General features: G+C 44.6%; 2 protein-coding genes across 3 annotated transcripts in view; one reads left to right on the forward strand and one right to left on the reverse strand.

Moving 5' to 3' along the window:
- Positions 1-26007, forward strand: part of ADPRH (ADP-ribosylarginine hydrolase) — a 107533-nt gene that overhangs the window by 75884 nt on the left and 5642 nt on the right. The gene's annotated exons all lie outside the window — the stretch shown is intronic.
- POPDC2 (popeye domain containing 2) lies at positions 788-24272 on the reverse strand. 2 transcript variants are annotated; one of them, XM_053564588.1, is made up of 4 exons: positions 23358-24272; positions 17763-17871; positions 9745-10153; positions 788-3579 (listed from the first exon to the last, which is right to left on the reverse strand). In XM_053564588.1, the coding sequence occupies exons 1-4, from the start codon at positions 23846-23848 to the stop codon at positions 3494-3496; spliced, it is 1095 nt and encodes a 364-aa protein (XP_053420563.1). In that variant the 5' UTR covers positions 23849-24272; the 3' UTR covers positions 788-3493. The 2 variants fall into 2 exon arrangements, with proteins under 2 accessions (XP_053420563.1, XP_053420562.1); XM_053564587.1 differs by having other exon boundaries at positions 9604-10153.

Raw genomic sequence — 26007 nt, forward strand, 5'->3', positions numbered from 1 at the left:
AAAAAAAAAATGAATCTGTCATTATTTACAGATGACATAATTTTATCTATGGAAAATACTAAAGACTGTATGGATTACTGATTAGAATTGAAATGAATTTATCAAGATCACTTAATAGAAGTTGAAGATGCAAAAATCAATTGTATTTATATGTATCAGCAATAAGCAATTAGAAAGCAAAAAAAATTTAGTGATAGCTTTTACAATCACATCAAATTCATCCAAAAGCCTAGAAATAAATCTAAAAAAAACCTACAAGGTCATCTACATGGAAAACTACAAAACACTATTGAGAGAAAATAAACAAGACCAAAGTAATTGATGTGCTAAACCATGTTCATGGATTGAAAAACCAATATTATAAAGATAATAATTCTTTACCAACTTGATCCACAACATGAATATAATCTCTTTTTTTTTTTTTTAAGAAAGAGAAATTTTATTTAGGAAGAACAAAGAGAAAGGTTAGAACACTTCCCAAAGAGAGTTGGAAGTTGGTCCCTTTCATGATGGAGAGAAGGTGAGAAAGATCTGAATGAAATTCCAATAAAAATCCCAGCAGGGTTTGTTTTTTTTTTTAAATTTGTCAAAATTAATTTGTCTAGGCTGGGCGCAGTGACTCATGCCTATAATCCTAGCACTCTGGGAGGCTGAGGTGGGCGGATTGCTTGAGCTTATGAGTTCAAGACTAGCCTGAGCAAAAAAAGTGAGACCCCCATCTCTACTAAAAGTAGAAAAAAACTGAGGCAAGAGGATCTCTTGAGCCCAAGAGTTTGAGGTTGCTGTGAGCTATGACGCTGTGGCACTGTACCCAGGGCGACAGCTTGAGACTCTGTCTCAAAAAAATTAATTTATCTAAAAATGTTATGGAACTACAAAGAGAAAGGCCAAGAATAACCAAGATTTGAAGAACAAAGTTTGAAAAGCACCAAATAGCAAAACTTATTACAAAGCTATAATAATCACAACTAGGTGGTACTGTGAAAGGATGGAAAAATAGACCAACAGAACAGAGTAGAAAACCCCCAAACAGACCTACAGACATAGGAACATTAGATTTATGACAAGGGGGCCACGGAACACTAGTGGGGGGAGGACAATCATCTCAATGAGTAGTGCTCAGTAGGACTTCCACATAGAAAATAATAAATCTTGACCCTTCCTATCATATACAAAAACCAAATCCAGGATGATTGTAGGCCTTCCTGTGAAATGTAAAACAATAAAACATCTAGAAGGTAATGCATTAATACGGGAGAATATCTTCAAGGGAGGAAAAGATTTCTCTCTCTTTTTTTTTTATAGAGACAGAGTCTCACTGTACCGCCCTCGGGTAGAGTGCTGTGGCGTCACACAGCTCACAGCAACCTCCAACTCTTGGGCTTACGCGATTCTCTTGCCTCAGCCTCACAAGCAGCTGGGACTACAGGCGCCCGCCACAACGCCTGGCTATTTTTTTTTTGTTGTTGTTGCAGTTTGGCCGGGGCTGGGTTTGAACCCGCCACCCTCGGCATATGGGGCCGGCGCCCTACTCACTGAGCCACAGGCGCCGCCCGGAAAAGATTTCTTAAATATGACATAGAAAGCACTAATCATAGCAGAATAGACCGATAACTACTACTTTGAAAATAAGAACTTATGTTCATCAAGAAGCACCTTTTATGGGAAAAAAAAAAAACATAAGCAAAGTAGGATATATTTGAATATAAGTATGTGTAGAACCTGAATAGTTAAAGAATTGCTTTCAGTCAGTAAGAAAAAGCAAACAAACAGAGAAATGAACAAAAAACTAGAATAGATACTTCCCGATAAAACTTAGCCATATGCTCCCCCCCTCCCCAAACAAGAAAAGTTACTCAACCTTATTAGTCATCAGGAAAATGAAAATTAAAACCACAGTGATATCCTGCTATATATGCCCAAATGGCTAAAATGGGGAAAAAATGCCAACCACTGGGGAGGGTCAGAAGCACTGTCAGCAGGAACATAAACTGTTACAATCACTTAGGAAAACTCTTGGGCAGTATTACTATAGCTGAGCGTATATATGTATCTATATCTATATATAACAATTTCCTGAATAATTCCACTGCTAGGTGTATATCCAAGAAACTATACATACACATACCCAAAGGTATGTACAAGAATGTTTCTAGCAACACTATTTGTAATTGTCCCAAACTAGAAACTACACCCATCCAAATGCCCACTATTCTATATATAGAATACTGATCTATTCGTATAGTAGTGCACACACAAAAATGAAGAAACTTTTAAGAAAGAGACATCTAGCTGTTCCTGCCCTCTGTTGTTGGAGTCTTCCCAGACTAGGCCTCAGACAGATGAATAAAGAAGGCTCTGAGATACTTCTAGCCCCAGCTGTTATCTGACTGCAACAGCATAAAAAAACCTGAGAACAGCCTAATTGAGCCCAGTCAAGACCCATATTTATGATCGAAATAAGTGATTATAACTAGTTTAAGTCATTGTTTTAGATATGGGTATTAATATAGCAATAGGTAACTAAGACGTATGTTGAAATATTTCAGAAAAAAAGAAAATGGGATATATTACATTTATAAATCCACTCTTAAATGTTTAAGAAAATCTAATTAAGTTTGTACAAATCCTTTAAAAACTATTGTATAATATTAGTTTGGTCAATAGAATAAGAGATTTGTAAGTTGAACTTAAAAGCCTTAGGGAACACTAGGTTTTAAAATTTCTACTTCTATCGGGCTGCGCCTGTGGCTCAAGGAGTAGGGCGCCGGTCCCATATGCCGGAGGTGGCGGGTTCAAACCCAGCCCTGGCCAAAACCCCCCCCCCCAAAAAAAATTTCTACTTCTATCATTGAATCTCAATCGAAAAATAAAAAATAACCATAAATAAAAATTTCTTGGAGAGCTGACTCCATTGACCCTCACAGATAATTCAAAGGAACAACATAGAGAAAGGGGGTGAGTGATTTATTGAGTGCTTACTGGGTGCCACCCCATGTCCTAGGGAGCTTTACCTAAATAAACTTGTTTGATCCTCACAACAACCCTGTGAGGTGGGTTATAATCCCACTTTATACAGGTGAGGGTCAGAGAGATTATGGAACTTGCCCAAGATTCTGCAGCTAGTAAACAGTGGAATCTGTACTTTTGCACTTTGGGATCCCTTCTCCCAGAAGGTTTCTTTCTTTCTTTTTTTTTTTTTTGTGTGTGCAGTTTTTGGCCAGGGCTGGGTTTTGAACCCACCACCTCCGGCACATGAGGCCAGCACCCTACTCCTTTGAGCCACAGGCGACGCCTGTCCCAGAAGTTTTCTGAATGATACTTTCTCAAGGTTAGTTGGGGGCCTGGGTGTAGCTATGGTGCTGACACTTTCTGTGTGCACTCCCAGCTGGCCTGTGAGCCTCCCAGTGGGTGAGAAGAGGGTGTCTGTGGCTGTCCCGTGAACGTGGAAGAGAGTTGTGTGGGCCAGACGGAAAATATAGTCCAATAATCCTTAAAGTTCAGGAGTATGGATTGGAGCCAAAGGAGCCTGTCCCCTGGACATAACTTGAGAGTAGCTCTGGAGAGGAGTTCTAGAAGCTGTGGAAAGAAGAAGAGGAAGGATTTTAGCACGATGGCTCCAGATAGCTTGTCTAACTTCACAAGGTTCTTTCAGATTTTCTCTTCCTCCAGCAGTTCAGTGTTTTAACTGTGTACATGTATAACACTGGCACAGTTGGGCAATCGTCCTTTTGGATCATTTCATTCTAGAATATTAGAGTGAGTCAGCTTTGAAGTTATCTAGTCCAGTCCTTTTACTTTGTAGGTGTGGAGACCAAGACAGCTTTTGTTGCTTCCTATAAAACTTCTTATCTAACTCTACTGAGTTAAAAAAAAAAATCAAAACCCTATATTGAAAACAAGTTTTGTAAGACTCTTGACTTTTATTTTTACAAAATGATGGAAAAGAAATTGAGGCCTATGAAAGAACTAGAAGAATAACCTGGGAAAAGGGCAGCGCCTGTGGCTCACTGAGTAGGGTGCTGGCCCTATATACAGAGGGTGGCAGGTTCGAACCTGGCCCTGGCCAAACTGCAACAAAAAATAGCTAGGTGTTGTGTTGGGCGCCTGTAGTCCCAGCTACTAGAGAGGCTGAGACAAGAGAATTGCCTAAGCCCAAGAGCTGCTGGTTGCTGTGAGCTGTGATGCTGTGGCACTCTACTGAGGGTGACAAAGTGAGACTCTGTTTCTGTAAAAAAGAGTAACCGGGAACAGCAGGGGTACTCCCTGGCTGCTGTGATCCAGAGGGCAGAGGGAACTGTGCCTCTAACTTACCTGACACACAAAAACCTGTGGCAGGCGGAGGTAGCACCATCACCCAGAGATCCCCTCACCTCTGGCCATGCCACTTTCAAGAGCATATTTTCTGCCCCCAGGAATCTTTCCAAGGGTTCTGTGAGAAAAGTGCTATTTACCAGAAGCACCTACATCCACTTTTGAGGGAAAGCGCCTGATTATGGTGCGATTGTACTGTCTCCTCCCGAACAGGTCCAGGGAGACAGGCTGAAGGACGGGGAAATAAGAGGAAAAATCATCTGTCTCCGGGACAGGGAGAGATTGCTACATCCTTGTCCACACAACACTCTTTAAACACGTTATGCATTTAACTAGTGTTTTACAAATTTTATTTCAATTACTCCTCACAACAACCTGGTAAGGTAGACAGAGGCCCAGCAGTTCTCTTCTGCAGATAAGGAATCTCCCTTTGTCATTTGGACTACAGTACCATGGCCTCAGCCTTGCTCACAGCAATCTCAAACTCCTGGGCTCAAGCAATTCTCCTGCTTCAACCTCCTGAGTAGCTGGGACTACAGGTACTTGCCACAACACCTGGCTTATTTTTCTATTTTTAGTAATGAGGGGGTCTTGCTCTTGCTCAGGCTGGTCTTGAACTCCTGAGCTCAAGCTATCTTCCAGCTTGGCTGTCCAGAGGGATAGGATTCCAGAGTGAGCCCCTGCACCTGGACTGAGGAACCTGTTCTTTTTTTTTTTTGTAGAGACAGAGTTTCACTGTACCGCCCTCGGTAGAGTGCCGTGGCGTTACACGGCTCACAGCAACCTCCAACTCTTGGGCTCACGCGATTCTCTTGCCTCGGCCTCCCAAGCAGCTGGGACTACAGGCACCCGCCACAACGCCCGGCTATTTTTTGTTGTTGTTGTTGCAGTTTGGCCGGAGCTGGGTTTGAACCCGCCACCCTCGGCATATGGTGCCGGCGCCCTACTCACTGAGCCACACGCCGCCTGTTCTTAAATGATAGTTAAGTGGCGGATCTAGAGTCCAGATCTTAGAAACACAGAATCAGAGAGTCAGAAGGTACCTTAAAAGGAATAATACAGGGCAAACTTTTTCCAGAGACTAAATCACCCTGTAAAATTTCTGAGATTTCTTCTGGTCCCTGCCTGAATTCTTCCAACCATGAGGAACTTAGGACCCTGTGAGAAATCCATTGTTAATATGTGTATGAAGCTGAAATCCTTCTCTTTATAACTTTCAGCCTTTAATTCCATTTCCACCCACAAGAACCACACCAAATTAAGTCAAATTCTAATTCCTATTATTTTTAAAATGTGAAGATATTACATTTTCCCTTTTCTTGCAGATTAGACAGCTTCAATTCTTTCGGCTATTTATCATGGGATTATCTAGCTCAGTGCCTGAACTGCATACTAGGATGGCTAGTAAATGCTTGCTGAATTGGCTTTCTGGCCCTTGGTACTGTGTCCTGGTCCTGGGATCCTTCCCTGACCACAAGTGACCTCCATATTGTAATCTCTTTATTATCCATTTATTTAAAAATAGAAAAAAAACAACATATAGTTTGTACTTTCCAAACAAAGAGTTTTCAGAACAAAGAGAAAACAAAATAAAAAACTGGCCAAATTTCAGACAACTTTCAATTCAGTGTGTGGTAATGGACTCATTATTTAACCCAATAGACCACCTCAGAGATGCATTTCTAAAAGACAAGCTCCTCATCCACTGAGAATTTTCTGTTCATAAGACACCGAATGGAACACGTGGAGAGTGCTCATAGAATTAAATAGAAAATTTCTAGCGAAGGCAACATAATGTTTGGTCTGGTGGGAAGACCCAGCATGAATTCAGGACCCCAAGGCATTGCCTTGTCTGTTAAAAGCAGCAGCATCCATTTTCACTTCAATTCTGGGCACCACTGGGCTAAAAAACGTACTCTCTTCAAAAAAGAGCTCCAGAAAGAGCTCTATTTTAAGTTGGTCTTAAATTGGACTGGTGAGAGAGACAAGCACTGGTGTCAGTGTGACAAGGCTATGTCATTCCTAATGATCCAGAGTGCAGCCAACTTCATGCCTCTTATGTAAGTGCTGTGCCGGGATAAAGAGCCATGAGCTTAAAATTTCAGTAATTAAAGAGCCAGGAAATAGATGGTGAATTGTGTGCTACTTTATGAAGGAAATGGTAGTAAATTGCCACCAGTCATAAGGGAATATGCTCATTCATAACCTTATAAGGAGGTTGTTGGTAAATAAGTCAAACCAAATATCTAAAAACACAATTCCAAATAAAGAGTTAAGGTTAAATCTTTCCATTATCACAGACTAAACTGAAACCATCTGAAATTTAGCCAGTCATGTTTTTTTTTTTTTTTTTTTTTTTTGTAGAGACAGAGTCTCTCTTTACCGCCTTCAGTAGAGTGCCGTGGCGTCACACTGCTCACAGCAACCTTCAACTCCTGGGCTTATATGATTCTCTTGCCTCAGCCTCCGGAGCAGCTGGGACTACAGGCGCCCGCCACAACGCCCGGCTATTTTTTGTTGTTTGGCCGGGGCTGGGTCTGAACCCACCACCCTCGGCATATGGGGCCAGCACCCTACTCACTGAGCCACAGGCGCTGCCCAGCCAGTCATGTTTTTAAGTTGTTGTAAAAATTCTATGGTTTGAAAAGTAAACAATACATTGTTTCTTTCTCTGTCTGACTTTAATAAACATTAAAAATCTACCGTCTCTATAAATGCTGGTATTTTAGAATGTGAGTTACATTAACAATCTTCTCATCTTGAGTTTCAGGAAAGGCTGAGTTTGGAAAGAGGCATTTCATTTGATAGTATTAAGGGTTAAGGACTTGGAGGCTGAGCTGTGACACAGAATGTCCACATTGTAATCACATGGTAGGTGACAGCTTCTTTACAGGCACAAATGGGGGTGAACTTCTAGTCAGCAAGACCCACCACCATAAGGGAGGACAGTGCCAAGTCACCAGAAAAATCCTAGTGAAAAACAGCAGAAATTTCTAGCTAAAGACACTCAGATGTTCCGGGGCTGTCTCCACTGCACTGCTGACTGAGTGCTTCTGTTTTCCTCCCCTGAAAAATTCCTCTTTTCCCTTCTCACATCAGTTCAAGCAGGCTCTTGGGGACAGCTGGTCCAACAAACTCAAATGGAGAAAGCAAGTCAGTGACGTTATATGGTTTGCAAAAAGTTATATATTTGATTAGTAACAGAGCCAGACATAGGGGTCAGGACACTGGGCTCCCACTCCTGGTCTCTTTCTTATTTACCAAGCTGCCTGCCACCTAACGTTTGGAAAACATTCCTAGAGTTTTCACACCTTCCATTGGATGGGGAACATACTGATCTTGGAAGAGTTAGGAAAATGCCGTGAAGGCTATGTTAACCAGTTTGATGAAAACATTTCAAATTGTCTATAAAACCAGTACATTGTACCCCATGATTGCATTAATGTACACAGCTACGATTTAATAAAAAATAAAATAAAATAAAAGCTAATAAGATGAGGGTACAGCCGTGGTTGAAGATGAAGAGATAAAGCAAAGGAGGAAAGTGGTGAAAAGAAAAAAGAGGCAATAGGAGCAAATAATATAGAAACTCTAAGATTAGAGAAGATGCAGAGGACAGAGAGGGAGAAATGAACTGAGAATCTGCAGGGCCTAAAGTGCATGCAGGATTTCCCTCGCAGGAGCGTTTACGGAAAAAGCTATACTCAGTAGTTCTGGGAAATTTGCTTTCATGTTCCTCTGGCTGCTCTCTCAGTGCTATGAGGCAGAAAAGGGACACTCAAGAGCAGCAAACTGAGGCAGCCAAGGGCCAAGCAGAAGTCAGAAAGAGAAGAAAGAAGAGACAAATACAACCCGGGAAAGAGAATGAAACCAGAAAGAAAGCAGATCTGCTATGAGTTGAGGAGTGCCCTGAGGGCGGGCATGCCGCACAGAGACAGGGGCCCATGGCCACAGCCACTATGCAGGAAGGGACAGCGGCACAATGGGAAAGGGTTCATGAGAGCAGCTGGTGCAAATGGAGGAAGCCAACAAATGGGTCTTGGGTGTTAGAGCCACAGGAGATTACAAATCCATAAGACCGCTTATCTCACCTCTTATCACTCACCTCTCTTGCCCCGTTTCCTCATTTATATAAATTGTTTTTCAAAATACACAAACATCTACTCATTCACTTCGTGTACCCTGGAGGCCTTCCTCGCTGGGTTGGCTTCTCAGGAAATTCTTTGGTGCTTCCCGAGAAATGGTGTGTTTCTTTGGGCCCCTCTTACCTAGAAATGCCTTCCAAATGAGGTGGGATTTTCCTTAGGAAAAGCCAGGCCTCCATCATGGCTGGGTGGACTTCCAGAGGAAAATGTCATAGCATTGAGAGAGCAGCCAGGGGAACATGAAAGCAATTTCCCAGAACTACTGAGTATAGCATTTTCCATACACGCTCCTGCGAGGGAAATCCTGCAGGCACTTTAGGCCCTGCAGATTCATACCCATTCTACCTCCCATAGGCAGGGTTTCTGGGGAAAGCCAAGCTGCCACCTGTGTATCTGATCACAGTAACATTTAATCAGAGCGGTGTCCAGTTGTCTGGATAGAGATCTGGAGTCATCAACAAACACATTCTCCAACTGGCAAGAGGAAAGCAAAATGGGGTCGTTTTCCTCCTAGAACTATTAGCCTCTAACCACAAGCCTCTTTAAAATACGCTATTTGAACAGAGATACCTGTCTAGTCCAGGCTAAATAATAACTGCTTTCTAGAACTGATTCTATGCTGAGAAGACAATCAATAGGAAAGACAACCCTGCCAGCATTCTTTTTCCTTTAGATGGCATGCCACAAATAGAGTCCTCTTTAGCTCCAGCTGTGGCCTATTAGTGTAAACTTGCAAAAACATCTACCCTGTTTCCCCGAAAATAAGACATACTCCAAAAATAAGACCTACTTACAGGAAAGATAAGACGTCCCCTGAAAATAAGAACTAGCACATCTTTGGGAGCACACCTTAAAATAAGACACTGTCTTATTTTCAGGGAAACAGGGTAGCAGCCACCGACCTGCCTGCTCAAAATGTCAATCAACACACTTTCTGAAATGCAACTATAGTTAATAATCAATGAGTTTTAAAAATTCTTCATGCCTTGCATGCACCTGGAGTGAGTTGCTGACTGCAGAGTTGGGTTAATGCCACTTTTTGTGAGTCCTGTCAGAGGAATGCTCCCTAAGACAGTTGTTTGCTCAGCTGAGTCAAGGCTAGCAGCTGGCAGGAATGTGTGGCGGCTTCCTTCTGAGTACTTACACAGAATCCTGGGCTGGTGACTGTGCCTGTGTTAGTTCTCCCCTCACCTCATGTACTCCCCATCACTCCTATAATCCATAAACGATTCTGATCCCGACACCTCCTCAAAATCCTCCAGCACCAGACTGGTGGAATCCTCACCCAGGATGCTACTGTCGGGCCTGGACATCCTGGCCCAGGAGGGAGGTGCGGGAAGGTTGGTGGCTGCGGGAGGGGGAGAACAGGGTGGCGTTTGCTGGTCAGATGTGGAGCTGGCCTGAGGAGGGCCTGTGGCTGGTTCATGGGTTTCCTCATCGTCCTTCTCTGACTCAGGTCCTGCATCTGAGGCCGTAGGACCCAGGATGTGGTATAGGCTGGGGAGGCGGATGTCAAAGCGCAGCCCAAACTTAGCGAAGAGCTTGTCATTGAGGGTATAGAGCTTCTCTGAGATGTCGTAGCCCAGCAGAGCTGAGAAGAGGCAGGAGATGTATCGCTCTTTGGTCAGAAGAAGGTGGAGACTTTTCCGGGGCCAGGAAATGTAACTACAGGAGGTCTCAGCAGTCAGAGTAACCTGGGAGGAGTCATGAGCAGAGAATCAAGGTTTAAGCTAGAAAATCTGTCTGTGCTGAGCACAGGGAAACAAAATGACCTGGCAAATAGCTGCGTTTTTATTGAAGCTGTGTGGGAGTAGCTCTCTGTGCTCTTGCCCTGTCTAGTGAATGACTTTTACTTGTGTGCCCTGATACTAGTGTATGGAATGTCAGGAGTCCTGGGATCAGCCATTTACTCACTCAGCTGTCACTTCCTGGAGTCTCAGTTTCCACATCTGGTTTCCTCAATTCTAATTCTATGATTTTGTGGCTGACACCACTGCTGGATGCAGAAGGTTCTGAATCAGATTTTGAGAGAGAAAGAAGGGGCCTCCTGGTGCTCTGAAGAAAGGGGGAAATGCTGATGACTATTCTTCTTAAGTATGAAGAAGAATAATATATTGGGGGTAGGGACACAAAAAGAGCTGGAAAGAAATTCAGTTAGAGAAAAAGCTTCTGGTTAGGGAGGCCGATCTACACACGTTTGCTGAGCTGCACACATGGGCTGAGCATTGACTGGGATTCAGGTCCACGAGGTTGCTCCCAACTTGGCCACTGCAAGAAAACTTCTGATGGCTGAAGTCAGAAAAATGCAGAGGGAGACAAACTCTTAAGAGCAGAAAGTCAAAGGATACCCATGCTCCACTTGTTTATGTAGGACTTTTTCTTCCTGTTGCCCAGGCTACAGTGCTATGGCATCAACCTAGCTCACAGCAGCCTCAAACTCCTGGGCTCCAGCGATCTTCCTATCCTAGCCTCCCGAGTAGCTGAGACTATAGGCACCTGCCACAATTCCTGGCTGACTTTTCTATTTTTAGTAGAGATGGGGGTGTCACTCTTACTCCAGCTGGTCTTGAAATCCTGAGCTCAAGCAGTCCTCCTGCCTTGGCCTCCCAGAGTGCTAGGATTACAAGTGTGAACCACCCTACCCAGCCCTATTTATCTAGGAATGTCTGAGTACTCTCTATGTGTTCATGATGAAAAACTAAATTATACTTGCAGAGGAAATAAACAATAATATGTACCCGTATGAAGTAGGTGCTGGATAAATCCTTGTTAAAATAATGATGAATGGTAAAGCTAGGGTTAAAATGGAAACATGCTCAGGACAGTACAAGAAAAGAGTGTGGAGTCACACAATTTTTTATGATCTGATTGACAATAATATTTTGGTTGGCTAGGCTCATGATGTGGATGGAGACAATGAAAATGGTGATAGCGAGGAGGATGACAGCAGCTGACACTTATTGAGAGGTGACTGTGTGCCAGGCCTTGTGTTAAGGACTTTATATGGGTTGTCAAATTATATGCAGGGTTGAATTTCCAAACACTTTTTTGTTAGAGATTATATATAGTACTTTTAAATCCTGCATTACCTACCAGATCTCCCACTACCCTCCTCTCCTCTTCCTTCCTCTTTGCTGGGCTCTTCCTCCTCCAATTCCTTTATTCCTTTCCTCCTCTCAGCTTTTCCCCTTTACTCTCTAACTCTGCAATCAGGACCCTAAATACATTACCAAGGCCAGAAGCTGGTTTCAAGTTTCAGCTTTTCCTCTTTGCCATCTGTGTGACATCAGATAATTTATTTAACCTAATTCGAAAATAATACAATCTGTCCATTACTATAGTTCAGCATGTACCTCTCACAACCTGCCATAGGTCTGTACTTTAGATGTACTTAGTAATAATTCCCAAACAAGAAATCAGAGTGCCAAACGTGAGGCTGGTGTGTTGAGCAAGGGCTGATCTAGATACAAACAATGTTCTTTTTTTTTTTGAGACAGAGTCTTAAGCTGTCGCCCTGGGTAGTGTGCTGTGGCGTCACAGCTCACAGCAACTTCAAACTCTTAGGCTGAAGCAATTCTCTTGCTTCAACCTCCCAAGTAGCTGGGACTACAGGTGCCCAGCGCAATGCCCGGCTATTTTTTGGTTGTAGTTGTCATTGTTGTTTTGGTAGGCCCGGGCTGGATTTGAACCTGCCAGCTACCATGTATGTGGCTGGCACCCTAGCCACTTGAGCTATAGACACTGAGCCACAAACAATGTTTTTAAAGGCAAACATAATTGGTGGGCATTCTTATGAATATGCTGTTAATTATTCCATCTTGCTGGATGTGGTGGCTCATGCCTGTACTTCTAGCACTCTGGGAGGCCAAGGCAGGTGAATTACTTGAACTCAGGAGTTCAAGACCAGCCTGAGCAAGAGCCAGACCCCCATCTCTAAAAAATAGCCGGTTGTTGTGGTGGGTGCCTATAGTCCCAGCTACTTGGGAGGCTGAGGCAAGAGAATCACTTGAGCTCAAGAGTTTGAGGTTGCTGTGAGCTATAATGCCATGGTACTCAACCTCAGGGCAAATAAGTGAGACTCTCTCTCAAAAAAAAAAAAAAGAAAATAATAATAATAATTCTTCCATTTTAAAATAGAACAAAATTAAAAAATAAAAATTCTTTTTCTTCACCTCACTTTCCTTGCCAGTTACCACTCCATTAATTTGCTCTGCCTTTTAGCAAAACTCCACACACACACATAAATGGTCTATACTTACTATCTCCAATCCCGTTGTTCTGATTATTGTAAGGCTTTGCCTCTGGTAATCCCTAAACACTGCTCCTCTCGAGGTCACCAGTGACCTCCAAGTTGTTGAGTCAGTTGGTAGTCAGTTTTCATGGCATCCTATGCTATCAATCGTCCCCTCCTCTTTGATATATGTTCTTCGCTTGGTTCCCAGGATGCTATGAACTCCTGGTACAATCTCCTGATTGTTCTTTTTCAGATTCCTTGGCTGGTTCCTCTTTCTAATTTCTTTACAGTATCCCAGAGCTCCATTCTTGAACACTCTTCTCTTTCTATTCTCTATCAGTGATCTTCTCCAATTCAATGCCTTTAAATGTCATCTGTATGCAACCAACTCTCACATTTATGTCCCAAACCCAGACCTTATTCCTGAATTCCAGCCTCAAATATCCAACTGCCTATGCAGCATCTCCATTTGAATGTCCATAGATGACACAGACCTAACATATCCCAAACTGAACTTCTTATTCCCCAGCTCTACCTGCAGCCCAACTTAACTCAGTTGATGGCATCATCATCCTTCCAGTTGCTGAGGTCAAAAGTCTTCCTCGATCCTTTCTTTCTCTCACATTCTACAACCAACCCATCCTTTCCAAATTTTCCAAAAGGAAATACTTTTGGCTCTGTTAAACAACGTATGCTCTGGCCCTACATGACCTGGCTCCTGATCGCCTCTCCAACTTCCTATTCTGCTATTTCTCCTATTCCCCTCTCTGTTCCTCTGTCCCTCTGTCCTCCTTTCTGTACCTCAAACACTCTAGCCCCACCTCAGCGCCTTTGCACTGGCTCTTTGTCTGATAAACTTTCCCTTAATATTCACAAAGCTTATACTGTTGTTTCTCTCAGGATTTTGCTCAAATGTCACCTGACTTTCATGACCACCCTATTCAAAATTGCAACTATATCTCCTTGATACTACTTTTTTGTTGTTTTGTTGTTTTTCTAACTAGCAGTAATTATCTTCTAACATATTGCATAATGCTATGAACTCCTGGTGCAATCTCCTGCACCAGGTTGTCATTAACATGAGGGCAGAGATGTTTATCTGCTCTTTTCCCTGATATATTGCAAGTAACTTTAAGAATGCCTGGTATGGGTCTCAAACCCAGCCCTGGCTAAAAACTGTGATAAAAAAAAAAGAATGCATGGGGCGGCGCCTGTGGCTCAGTCCTTAAGGCGCCGGCCCTATATACCGAGGATGGCGGGTTCAAACCCGGCCCTGGCTGAACTGCAACCAAAAAAAAAATAGCCGGGCGTTGTGGCAGGCACCTGTAGTCCTAGCTACTCGGGAGGCTGAGGCAAGAGAATCGCTTAAGTCCAGGAGTTGGAGGTTGCTGTGAGCTGTGTGATGCCATGGCACTCTACTGAGGGCCATAAAGTGAGACTCTGTCTCTACAAAAAAAAAAAAAAAAAGAATGTGTGATATGGGTGGTGCCTGTGGCCCAGTGGGTAGGGCGCCAGCCCCATACACTGAGGGTGGCGGGTTCAAACCCAGCCCCGGCCAAACTGCAACAAAAAAATAGTTAGGAGTTGTGGCGGGCGCCTATGCCCAGCTACTCAGGAGGGAGGCTGAGGCAAGAGAATCGCCTAAGCCTAAGCCCGGGAGTTGGAGGTTGCTGTGAGCTATGTGATGCTACGGCACTCTACCGAGGGTGATAAAGTGAGACTCTGTCTCTACAAAAAAAAAAAAAAAAGAAAGAAAGAAAAGAATGCCTTGTATGTAATAAGTGCTCAATAAATATTACTGAAATGAATGAATCAAGTGAAGACTACCAACCTTGTATATTGCAAAACAACCTAATATCAATTTTGTGGCCCGTATAGAATCCATCCCCAAAGGTACTTAGGAAATCGGCTTCTTTTTTTTTTGCAGTTTTTTGGCCAGGGCCGTGTTTGAACCCGCCACCTCTGGTATCTAGGGCCAGCACCCTACTCCTTGAGCCACAGGCACTGCCCCAGAAATCTGCTTCTTGATTGGCTCAAATACACACACATACACACACACACACACACATATATACACACATACATACACGCATCTGTTACAAAGTTTTATCAAGTACTTAGTTTTTCTCCAATACCTCAAAATTTGGCTGGATGGATTAAATGAGATCATCTATGTAAGTAGCATTTAGATCCAGTGGGCGCCTGTGGCTCAGTGAGCAGGGCGCCGGCCCCATATACCGAGGGTGGCAGGTTCATACCCGGCCCCGACCAAACTGCAACAACAAAAAAAATAGCCGGGCGTTGTGGCGGGCGCCTGTGGTCCCAGCTACTCGGGAGGCTGAGGCAGGAGAATCGCCTAAGCCCAGGAGTTGGAGGTTGCTGTGAGCTGTGTGACGCCACGGCACTCTACCGAGGGCAATAAAGTGAAACTCTGTCTCTACAAAAAAATATAAAAAAAAAAAAAAAAAAAAAAAGAAAATTGGAGAAATAATGATGATTTCTCCTGTGCTGTCTTCTTGGTAATTAATGTGAGTGTCACAGTGCTGAACAGTCAATACATTCTGATTTAATTGAATGGTTGAGAGATGTGATGAGATTTGATTGATTTGTGTTAAGCATGATGTGAATTATGATTTAGGCAGTCACTCTGGATAACTCAGTCAACAAAGATGATGTAATTGCAAAAGGCAAGGACAGGATGAACTGTAACTTGGGACAACACTGACATTTGCAAAGAGGAAATGAGACTTTACACACCAATAGCGAATGTGTGGATCTTATTGCTCTGAAAGGAGGTGCACCCTAAAAATACAAATGAGAGGAATATGAACAAACCTACATTCCAGGCCAGGAGGCCATCTGGGGTTACAGCCCTTCCTTTTGAGCATAACTTAAGGGAGGACACTGGGCTTAAGGGAGGACACCTGTTCCTCCATGTCAGTGTCAGAAATAGAGCCCCGGTCCAGCTGGCTCAGGACCTGACTCAGCCCTTCTGGAGGTCTTCCTGGGCCTGAAGGAGTTCCTAAAGGAGATTTCTGGGCTAGTTAGAGAGTGTGTGTGGTGGGTTGGCTTAGAGACGGGATCTAGAGGGGTCTACAGCTGGTGACCCTAGCAGCGGGAGCAGGACTGCCTCTCAGACTCTGTCATTACACAGCCAGTGTGAGGGTGCAGCCGAAAGGAGGTCCAGCCAGGTGGCACTGCCTGGCATGTATCCGTTCTGGGCTTGGCTCATGTGTTGGCTGGAGAGACTCCCTGGCAAAAGTAGTAGGAGACACATAGAACCCAGGTCTGGGAAACTACCTGGACTGGGGAGTCCCTAAAGGGTGAGCGAGAGAGACAGAGAGAGACAGACAGAAAGACACAGAGAGAGAGAGTGTCTGTGTGTGTGAAGGTAAACTCTACTATCCTGGTAGCCCTCCCATTTTAATGAGAAATAGAGGCTGGGCATGGTGGCTCATGAACTCTGGGAGGCTAAGGCTGGAGGATAGCTTGAGCTCAGGAGTTCAAGATCAGCCTAAACGAGACTGAGACCCCCATCTCTACTAAAAACAGAGTTGTTGTGGTGGGTGCTTCTAATCCAAGATACTTGGGAGGCTGAGGCAGGAGCATCATTTCAATCCAGGAGTTTGAGGTTGCCATGAGCTAGGCTGTCTCCTTGGCTTATAGTCTGGGCAACGAAGTGAAATTTTGTTTCAAAAAATAAAAAAATAAAAAAGAGAGAGGGCTAGAAATAGTAGATCCAGGCAACTTGGTTTTCCACTGTCTTTCTTTCTTTCTTTTTTTTGAGATAGAGTCTTACTCTGTTGTTCTGGGTAGAGTCATGTGGCATTAGCTGAGCTCACAGCAACCACAGATCCTGGGTGTGCACCGTCCCCTTGCCTCAGCTTCCCAAGTAGTTTAGACTTCAGGTACCATGCCTGGATTTTTTTTTTTTTTCTATTTTTAGTAGAAACAGGGTCTTGATTTTGCTGAGGCTGGTCTTGAACTCCTGAGCTCAGGTGATTCACCTGAGTGCTAGGATTAGAGGCATGAGCCACTGCACCAGGCCAGTTTTCCACTTTCTAACTGAAGAGTTTAGGCAAATTACTTGATGCTTTGGAGCCTTAGTTTCCTCATCTGTTCAATGGGGTAATAATAATATCCAACCCATAGAGTTGTGAGAATCAATGTGGCAATATGATAATGTAATGGCCTACCACATGCTAGCCATTCTATAAGGGAGAACTACAAAGAAAGTAATCAAAGTCTGAAGCATTGGCAGGAAAGAGAGTGAGGACCAAGGAGCCGGCTCCTGCCTTGGAACATGTACGTGAATGCTCTATAAAGTCCTCTGAGACACCAGCTGCCCAATGGCAAGCCAGTTCAGCAAATGCACACTGAACACCTACTGTGTTCCAGGTACTGTCCTTTGGAGCCTAGTGACAGAGAGGGAAAAGCCCAGATTTTTACTTCCAAGATTCACTGTGTAGAAGGGAGAAAGGAAAACAGATCATTAGAACAGGGAGCAGTATGTGCACCAGTCAGCATAAGTAAAAGGAATAGAAAAGACACACAGGCAAGAACACTAAGCAGTGAGTAGGAGTTGGTGAGGTTGAGCTGGGCAGGCTTCCCAGAGGCAATGGGGTGCCATGATTGTAGCTAGAAGGGGAAATGCATTGCAGATAGTAGGGACCAAAGCATGAAGTTGCAAAACAACGTGGTGTGTTTAGGGAGGTGCTAGAAGTCCAGCATGGCTAGTCTAGGCAAAAAGGGGAAGGGGGAAGGAAGGGCTGGAGATCACCGAAGGGTTCAAATTACCCACCGGGGAGTGTGGGTTTTTATTGGGTGGTGACTTGGGTCTTCAGGAAGGGTTTTAGGCATGGTCCACCTATCAGGGGTTGGCACCTCCTTATCGTACCCCACCTGTGCCAGGGTCTGGGCACTCTTTCCACAGAGGAGGAGTGCTCCCTCCTCCAGCATCAGACTGGTGGTCGTACGGAGGAGAGACGTGAAAGAGGAAAGATGGAGGTACGGACATGGGCAGGTTGCAGTGGGGTGGGGGGAGGCACTGCCGTGGGGCTCACTGTTACCTGGAACACCCCCTCTTCAGAGGGGTGCAGCGATTCCCACTCGGGAGAGTCCATGAACTGGTATGGAAAGATATAGTGCAGAAACTGCCCATCCTGGCTCACACGAACCCTGGCAAAGGGAGAGAAGATAGCATGTGGAAAAAGGAAATGGCCGCCCAAATACCCTTTGCTGAAGTTACATGTCGATGATTAACAGGAATCTTCCAGCAGAAATACCTTGTCCAGGGGCCTGGCACGGTGGCTCCCCTGTAATTCTAGCACCGTGGCCGGCCAAGGCGGGTAGAGTGCCTGATCTCAGGCGTTTGAGACTAGCCTGAGCAGAGTAAGACCTCGTTTCTAAAAAATAGCCGGGTGTTGTGGCAGGTGCCTGTAGTCCCAACTACTTGGGAGGCTGAGCAAGAGGATCACTTGAGCCCAAGAGTATTTTTGTTTTTTGAGACAGAGTCTCACTTTGTTGCACTCAGTAGAGTGCTGTGTCATCACAGCTCACAGCAACACAGTTAGACACTGTCTCAAAAAAAAAAAAAAAAGAAAGAAAGAAATACCTTGCCTAAAGCATGGTAAAACCCAGAGCAAGAGTATCCTTATTACTGCTTGGAAGCAGTTTAGAATGTGAACCCATGGAGACTTCCTGAGCCATCATTTCCTCCTTCTCTTTACCAGCGGTTCTCAATTCCAGGCTTCTGAGTAGAAGCCCCAGGGAGGCTTAAACACACACACGCACGCACGCACGCACACACACCTAGACTTGGGCCCTACCCCAGAATAATTAAACAAGAGTCTGTAGGTGGGATCTGGATATTATTAGTTTTTAAATCTCCCAAGTGATTCTAATACACAGTCAGGGTAGAAACCACTGCTCTAAAGCTCTGCTGTTCACTAGCCACATATGGCTATTTAAATTTACATTTGAGGTGGTGACTGTAGCCCAGTGGGTAAGGCGCTGGCCACATATACGGAGGCTGGAGGGTTCAAACCTGGCCCGGGCCTGCTAAACAGCAATGACAACTGCAACAAAAAAAATAGCCGGGCATTGTGGCGGGTGCCTGTAGTCCCAGCTTCTTGGGAGGCTGAGGCCAGAGAATTGCTTAAGCCTAAGAGGTTGAGGTTGCTGTGAGCTGTGATGGAACAGTACTCTACAGAGGGTGACAACTTGAGGCTCTGTCTCAAAAAATAAATAAATACATTTACATTTGAATTGAAAAAAATTTTAGAATATTATGGGAGTACAAACGTTTTGGTCACATGAATTGCTTTTGTACAGTTTGAGTCAATGTTGTATTGTGCCCCTCACCTGGGTAGTGTGCACTACGCATATTCGGTGTGAATTTACCCCTCCTCTCCTGTCCCCTCCCACCGCTTGCTTTCTGTTGAGTTGTACTAACAAATGTGAGCATGGATATTGATTGATTAGTTCCAATTTAATAATGAGTACGTGTGGTGTTTGATTTTCCATTCTTGCAAAACTTTGCTTAGAAGAAGAATGGCCTCCTGTTCCATCCAGGTTGTTATAAAAATTAATACCCCTGCAGAGTAGTAGGGGTGCATTCTATGAGAACTTGTTAGAACTGATGGCGCATCACTGACTATGCCTGGGGACAGTGAGGGCATTTCAGACATGACGCTGCATCTGGAAAAGATTAGAATCCAAGATGGGCTTTATCATTTCCCCCCCAAACTCAGTATCTTCCACCTCTTTTCTAAAGTGAATTTTGTCAGGAGAGGGGGTGCCTCTACCAGGCAAAAGGGGAAGATGGAAAGGTCCAAGGTCCAACTTGCCCATTTGCACAGAGCTATGTTTCCCTTACTTCTGGAGATTTATTGGCTGAACAAATATTCATTGAGCACCTTCTGTGTTCTTGGAGGTCTGAACACGCAGAGATGGGTACAGTCTGGCCCTTGTCTTTGAGGATTTTGCGATTTAGTGGAAATTACAAGCACTTTAGTAACTGGCTGCAAGTTAGTGTGCTAAGTGCTATTGTAGAACAGGAGCATCGTGGAAGGGGAGAGACGGGTTTTCTTTGGGTGGCAGACATCTCAGAGATGACATTTGAACTGAGTTTTTAACATGAAAAGGATATTGAGAAGCAGATAAGGATGGGAATAGACAAAGATCTGATAAATCCAGTGTGGCAGCATGTTCTCCAATATATGCTTTTTTTCTTCCTCCGTGGAACTGGAGTTTTAACTGGACACACAGCTGCACAGCTGTGTCTACATCGCCCTACTTCCCATGCTGCTTGCGAGGCCATGTGATTAAGTTCTGGACCATGGGATATTAGCACTCCTGAGTCTCGCTCTTCATAAATGCACATATAAATGTGTGCACACAAATTACCAAAGACCATCACCAATTAATAAGCTATCGACTATAATCTGACAACCTAGAGACAGAAGACAGGAGGAGAAGTAGGTCTCAAACCAAACTAAACAGGGAGTCAGCCTACGACTTCTGATGGCAAAAAGGCACTTGCTCCTTTAAGACCAAGTAATATAAAGAGAGAGTCTGGCAGAACTTCCCTGAGTAATGAAAGGATACAAGAGAAAATGAAGTGCCATGTTCTTCTACTTCAGGGTCTTCATATAGGTTAGCTCCAGCTGGACCCCTTCTCATCAGGTCTCACCTTAAACAGGAAGTCTTGCTTGACCTTCCCAGATGTGTCAGACCCACCAGTTACATGCTTTCATTGCACTTTGCACCTCTCCATGGGAATACTGCGTTCATTACGAACCATCAGGCAAACATGAATTATTGACTTTTTTTTTTAGACAAAGTCTCACTTTGTCACCCTTGGTAGAGTGCTGTGATGTCATAGCTCACAGCAACCTCAAACTCTTGGGCTCAAGTGATTCTCTTGCCTCAGCCTCCTGAGTAGCTGGGACTACAGGCGCCTGCCACAATGCCTGGCTATTGTTAGAGACAGGTCTTGCTCTTGCTCTTGAACTGATGAGCTCAAAGAATCCACCTGCCTTGGCCTTCCAGAGTCCTAGGATTACAGGCACGAGCCACAGTGCCTGGCAGGGGTCTCATTCTCGCTTAGGTTTGTCTCAAACTCCTGAGCTTAAGTGATCCTCTCCCCCGGCCTCCTAGTGAGCCACTGCTCCCAGTGGAAACACTAACTTTCTTGACAGACTACAAATCCATGAGTATAGGACAATGTTTTTCATATGTAGCACTGGATTCCTAGTCTCTAGCGCTCTTAGTAAATATTTGTGGAAGGGGGAAAGGAGAGTGGAAGAAAGGAAGAAGAAAGGAAGGAATAAGTGAACAAAGGAGTGAATGAACCAATGGACAAACAGGATCAAAACCTTAGTGAAAAGCTTCTCGAAGAAAAAAGACAATAGGAGAGAATGAAGCTGCTGCAGCACATATGGGCTCCTCCCATCATCTCCTTAGGCAAGGAATCTGGCTACTCAGGCACGGCACGAAGGAGGGACAACAGTTTAAGAGCGTTAGAGTCTAAGAGCCTGCCTGGCTCGCTGAAGCCTTTTAAACCGGTATACAGTGCCCTTCATCCTTTGTCTCTGCTTCCTTTTTGATCTCCTGGATGATGGCTAATGTCCTCCTACAGCTTCAACAGTTAGTTACCTGCTCAGGAGGATGTACATTTGGGGGGTTGTGTTTTGAATTTTATATGTAAGAAACTGTCCAACAGTCAGCACAGCTTCACAGGGTGATAGACTTTGAAGAAATCACTTTGCCCCTCTGAGTCTTCAAAGGGACTGATTGCCCTTATTAAAATAAAACAACATAGGGCGGCACCTGTGGCTCAAAGGAGTAGGGCACCGGCCCCAAATGCTGGAGGTGGCAGGTTCAAACCCGGCCCTGGCCAAAAACTGCCAAAAACAAAACAAAACAAAAAAAAAACCTAAAATAAAAATAAAACAACATAGCCTTCTGGAGTTGATACAGAAACAGAGGGCTCCAGATAATGGTCTGCACGTGAGACAGGAAGGTCCACATAAGAGGCCCCCGCTCCTGGCACGGAGCTCTTGTCTGCTACTCCAAGGGTTCTGATCACCTCACTGTAACAGTGATTCTCCTTTTTTTTTTTTTTTTTTTTGTAGAGACAGAGTCTCACTTTATGGCCCTCAGTAGAGTGCCATGGCATCACACAGCTCACAGCAACCTCCAACTCCTGGGCTTAAGCGATTCTTTTGCCTCAGCCTCCCGAGTAGCTGGGACTACAGGGCCCGCCACAACGCCCAGCTATTTTTTGGTTGCATTTCAGCCGGGGCTGGGTTTGAACCCGCCACCCTCGGTATATGGGGCCGGCGCCTTACCGACTGAGCCACAGGCGCCGTCCAACAGTGATTCTCCTTTAAAACTAAAGCCCAGTCATAGACTAGAAGCCCCTTCTTCCCTGTGTCCAGCTTAGCAAAGTTAAGACAGGAAAGATGATGAAGCAAGAACAATAACAAACTCTTACTACAAACCTTAAAAAGCGCGAAGAAAAAAATCAAAATTATCTAATTTCTGGCTTAGGCTTTTGATGCTATGTATAGTAGGAAAAGAAGTTACACTGAAGAATAACCCCCCCGCCCCTGCCCTTCCCAGGTTTGTGGTGAATTTAGCATATGTTAGATCCCTAAACCATACAATAATTGTAACACGCTTCCAGGAAATGAGCACCATGCACTGGAGGGGGAACTTCTGCTGGTCTCAATTCCCTCCTTTCAACAGAGGAGCTCTGAGAGGCAAATAACACCAGGGATCTCACAAATAAACAAGCTTCCTAAATTGTCTTTAAGCATGAAACCAACTGTAGGTGGCAAACATTTTGGCAATAGTCATAATATATGTGTATTTATACCCACCTTTGTTTACAAATAATGGCATCTGTTTACACTTTCAGCTTACTCACAAATGAAAGAAATGTCTCCCTCATAGCTCACTCAACTCAGGACTTCTCAGTCTAAAATTCAAAACAGGCTGGGTGCAGTGGCTCATGTCTGCAATCCTAGCACTCTGGGATGCTGAGGTGGGTGGATTGCCTGAGCTCAGGAGTTCGAGACTAGCCTGAACAAGAAAGAGACCCCATCTCTAAATCTAGCTGGGTGTAGTGGTGGGCACCTGTAGTCCCAGCTACTTGGGAGGCCGAGGCAAGAGGATTGCTTGAGCCGAAGAGTTTGAGGTTGCTGTGAGCTATGATGCTACACACTCTTCATGAGCTATGATGCTAAGACCCCAGGCACAGTTAGTGCTTAGCAAATGTTGAATGCATATGGAACAAATTAATCTCACGGAACCGTTGAGTTTTATGGAGATACTGCTTTAGCTTAGGGATGACACACTGTATGTGAGTGGGCAGGGGTCATGTAAGGCCAGAGTTCAAGAAACACTCAACCCACACCTCTTAGTAGCAAGTGCACACGCAATCATCGTTGCCAGCCAAGAAGATGCCCCATGATCTGATTTCCTCGTGGAAAATACTAAGAAAAAGGAAGCAAACCCACCCTTAGAAAAATCTATTTTGTTTGACTTGCCACAACCTTCCGTCAGTGGGAGGGAATGTACAATGGAAAGGGACACACCCAGAAATGGGGAGTGTGGGCTGGGAAAGGAAATTCTGGGTAACTGACAGAGTCGCTTACCGGCCAGAGAGCAGCAGGGACAGGCGGTTGATGGGTGTCTCACCCTCCACAGCATAGGTCTGCTCAGTGGCCAGAGTCAAGACCTGCTCCTTGCAGCAGTGAACAATGTCCTTGTATGTCTGCAGGGGCACCTGGAGGGGCAGGCACAGCGTCTTGTAGAGGAGGTCGAACTCCTCAGTGAGCGTGTCCTCACGAAGGCGGTATCCCAGGTGTGCCAGCTGCAACAGGCAGGCCACCACCAGGAGGAAGCTCCAAATGACAATGTCCAGGCCACAGGCATTGAACCAGCCCCATAGCACATAGCACAGGTAGCCTGTGCCCAGGAAGCCAAAAAGGTAGAAGCATCCATATACCCCACTGCCCCCCATGAAGCCCAGGAGCAAGATGCAGTTGGCCAGGTGGTAGAAAGCCCCTTCCACATCCCACTTCCAACTAATGCATGCTGGCCCCTGCCAGAGGAGCCGGCCCACTGTGCTGCCGTTGGCGCTCATCTCTGAGGCGTCTCCAAGCCTTGCTGGGTGCTAATACTGTCCCCACATAGGACACGTAGAAAAGGAATGAATCTGCCCTTCCGGTGTCTTCTCACCTCCGGCTTCTTACTTCCAGCTCCACTTTTCCGGGGGGGGATGCTTCTGGGGGCTTTGGGAATGAATGACAGAACATAGTACACTTCATGAAGAATTTAAAAACGTTTCTTTTCTCTCTCTCTTCCTTTGGCAAGGCTCTGGCTTTCGCTGCAGAGCTCTGGCAAACTTCCTTGGCTCCAGGTTTCTTAGGACAGTCTTTAATTGGTTCTTAGCTGAAAACCTGTGCTGTTCTGAGGTAAGATTATGGGACTGAAAACTTCAGCAGCATGAGATGAAGTGGCCACATCCTGCTCTCCGTTGTTCCCAGGCAGACTGAGGAGAGCCCAGCGCGGGAGGAACACTTGTGTTCCATTTGGAATGTGTTCTCCCTTGGCACCGGAAGAAAGGGTGACCCCAGATGGATACCATGTTTGGAATGGAATCTAAGAGGTGCTGGCAGTGAGAAGAAACAGGCCAGGCACACAGGCAGGCAGGCAGAGCACTTAACATACCTACCAGGGGACAAGATAAGACCTCAGGGCAGGACAGGCAGGCAAGGGCAGAGGAGGAGTGAGCAGGGAGGATACGCTCCTGAAGTACGAGGACATATCAAAGTGACAACGTGTGGGACTATTACCAGAAAAAATCCCAACAGTGAAAACTGGAAAAACCCTTGAAAGCCTTTATTGAGTCACACTGTAAATAACACTAGGAATTTATTTTACACCTATTTAACACAGTAGCTATAAAAAGCAGGTTTTGAATATATCTGGATCTGGTAATAGTTAATAAATGGCAATATGCTACCAAGATCCTTACCCCACCCACCCCAATATTTCCAAATTATAATTATCACCTATTAAATGAAGTGCCAGACCTGGATTAGGCATTGTACATTCTTATTATTTAGTCATTACAACAACCCTTCAAAATAATGTTATCCTCCTATATCTGGGAGAAATGGAGGCTTGGAGAGGTAACAAGTTTAAGGTAGAAAGTGACAGAGTCAGGATTTGAACCCAAGTCTGTCAAGCTTAATCCTCTGTCCCAGCTGGTTTGCATAGCAAGTATAAATACAGGACTAGAACCGTGACTCCCACACTCCTCCTATGAAGCCTGATAACTTCCATGGAATTTTTGGTGGAACCGAGGGATCTACTCTGGGTTGCCAAGAAATAAATCTGGAGTATGCAAATATTAAACTAAGAAATATAATTCTCTGTTTTCTAAACAACGCTTTGATGCTTCTTCCTTGCTGCTGGGTTAGTCCTCACTAGCATTACTCCTATTGCCCTTGAGTTACAAGTGAGGTGCCAGTAACCTCCTAGAACTAGTAAAGTGATCAATTCTTAGGGATTTTTATTATAATGCTATAACCTGTCAATAAAAATTCCTAAGAAATTAGAAATTGTCAAATATGCCGAGAAGTTTCCAACTCAACAAATATTTACTGAGTGCCTACTGTGAGCCAAGCACTTAGTAATCAAGTAATCTCCTAAGAGCTCTCACTCTTTCAGGAGAAAAGAGACCTCAAAAAAGAATGAACATTCAGTGTGTGAAGTATAGTAACTGCCTAAAGTTTAAAGAGTGGTGGCGCCCAGAAGGCAGGGTGGTACTAGGGAGGGTGATGGAAGAGCTAGCCTCTGATTGGAGGTTTAGGGCTTGAGTTCACCATGCGGGCAGAGGGAAAGCAGCATTTTTAGGGGTGAGACCAGAGGTATGGGCACAGAAGTGTGAAAAAGCATGGTATGTTGAAAGAAGCCAGTTTTTTTATTTAATTAAAATCAACTGAGTAACAAATGTATCTTATTCTCTCCTTTCTAAGTTCAGAAGGAGGAAAAAAATCAGTGGAAAGCAAAGAGCTAGAAGAAGCTAGGAGAAGAAATACCCCTGAGCCTCCCTCAGGGCAATGATTTGGAGTGTGAAGTCATCTGAGCAGTGGAGTTTTGAGGATTTCCATATGCTGCTTTTGTGTCACTCGCCTGCCTCCCAAGCAGCCCAACGACTTTAATGAGCAGCTGCTCATCCTTCCACCTTGGTCATGCTGACCCTGAGCTCCCAGAGTAGCTGTCCCTGCCAGCTGT

Source organism: Nycticebus coucang, chromosome 16 (genome assembly GCF_027406575.1).
Source record: "Nycticebus coucang isolate mNycCou1 chromosome 16, mNycCou1.pri, whole genome shotgun sequence".
Taxonomy (NCBI): domain Eukaryota; kingdom Metazoa; phylum Chordata; class Mammalia; order Primates; family Lorisidae; genus Nycticebus; species Nycticebus coucang.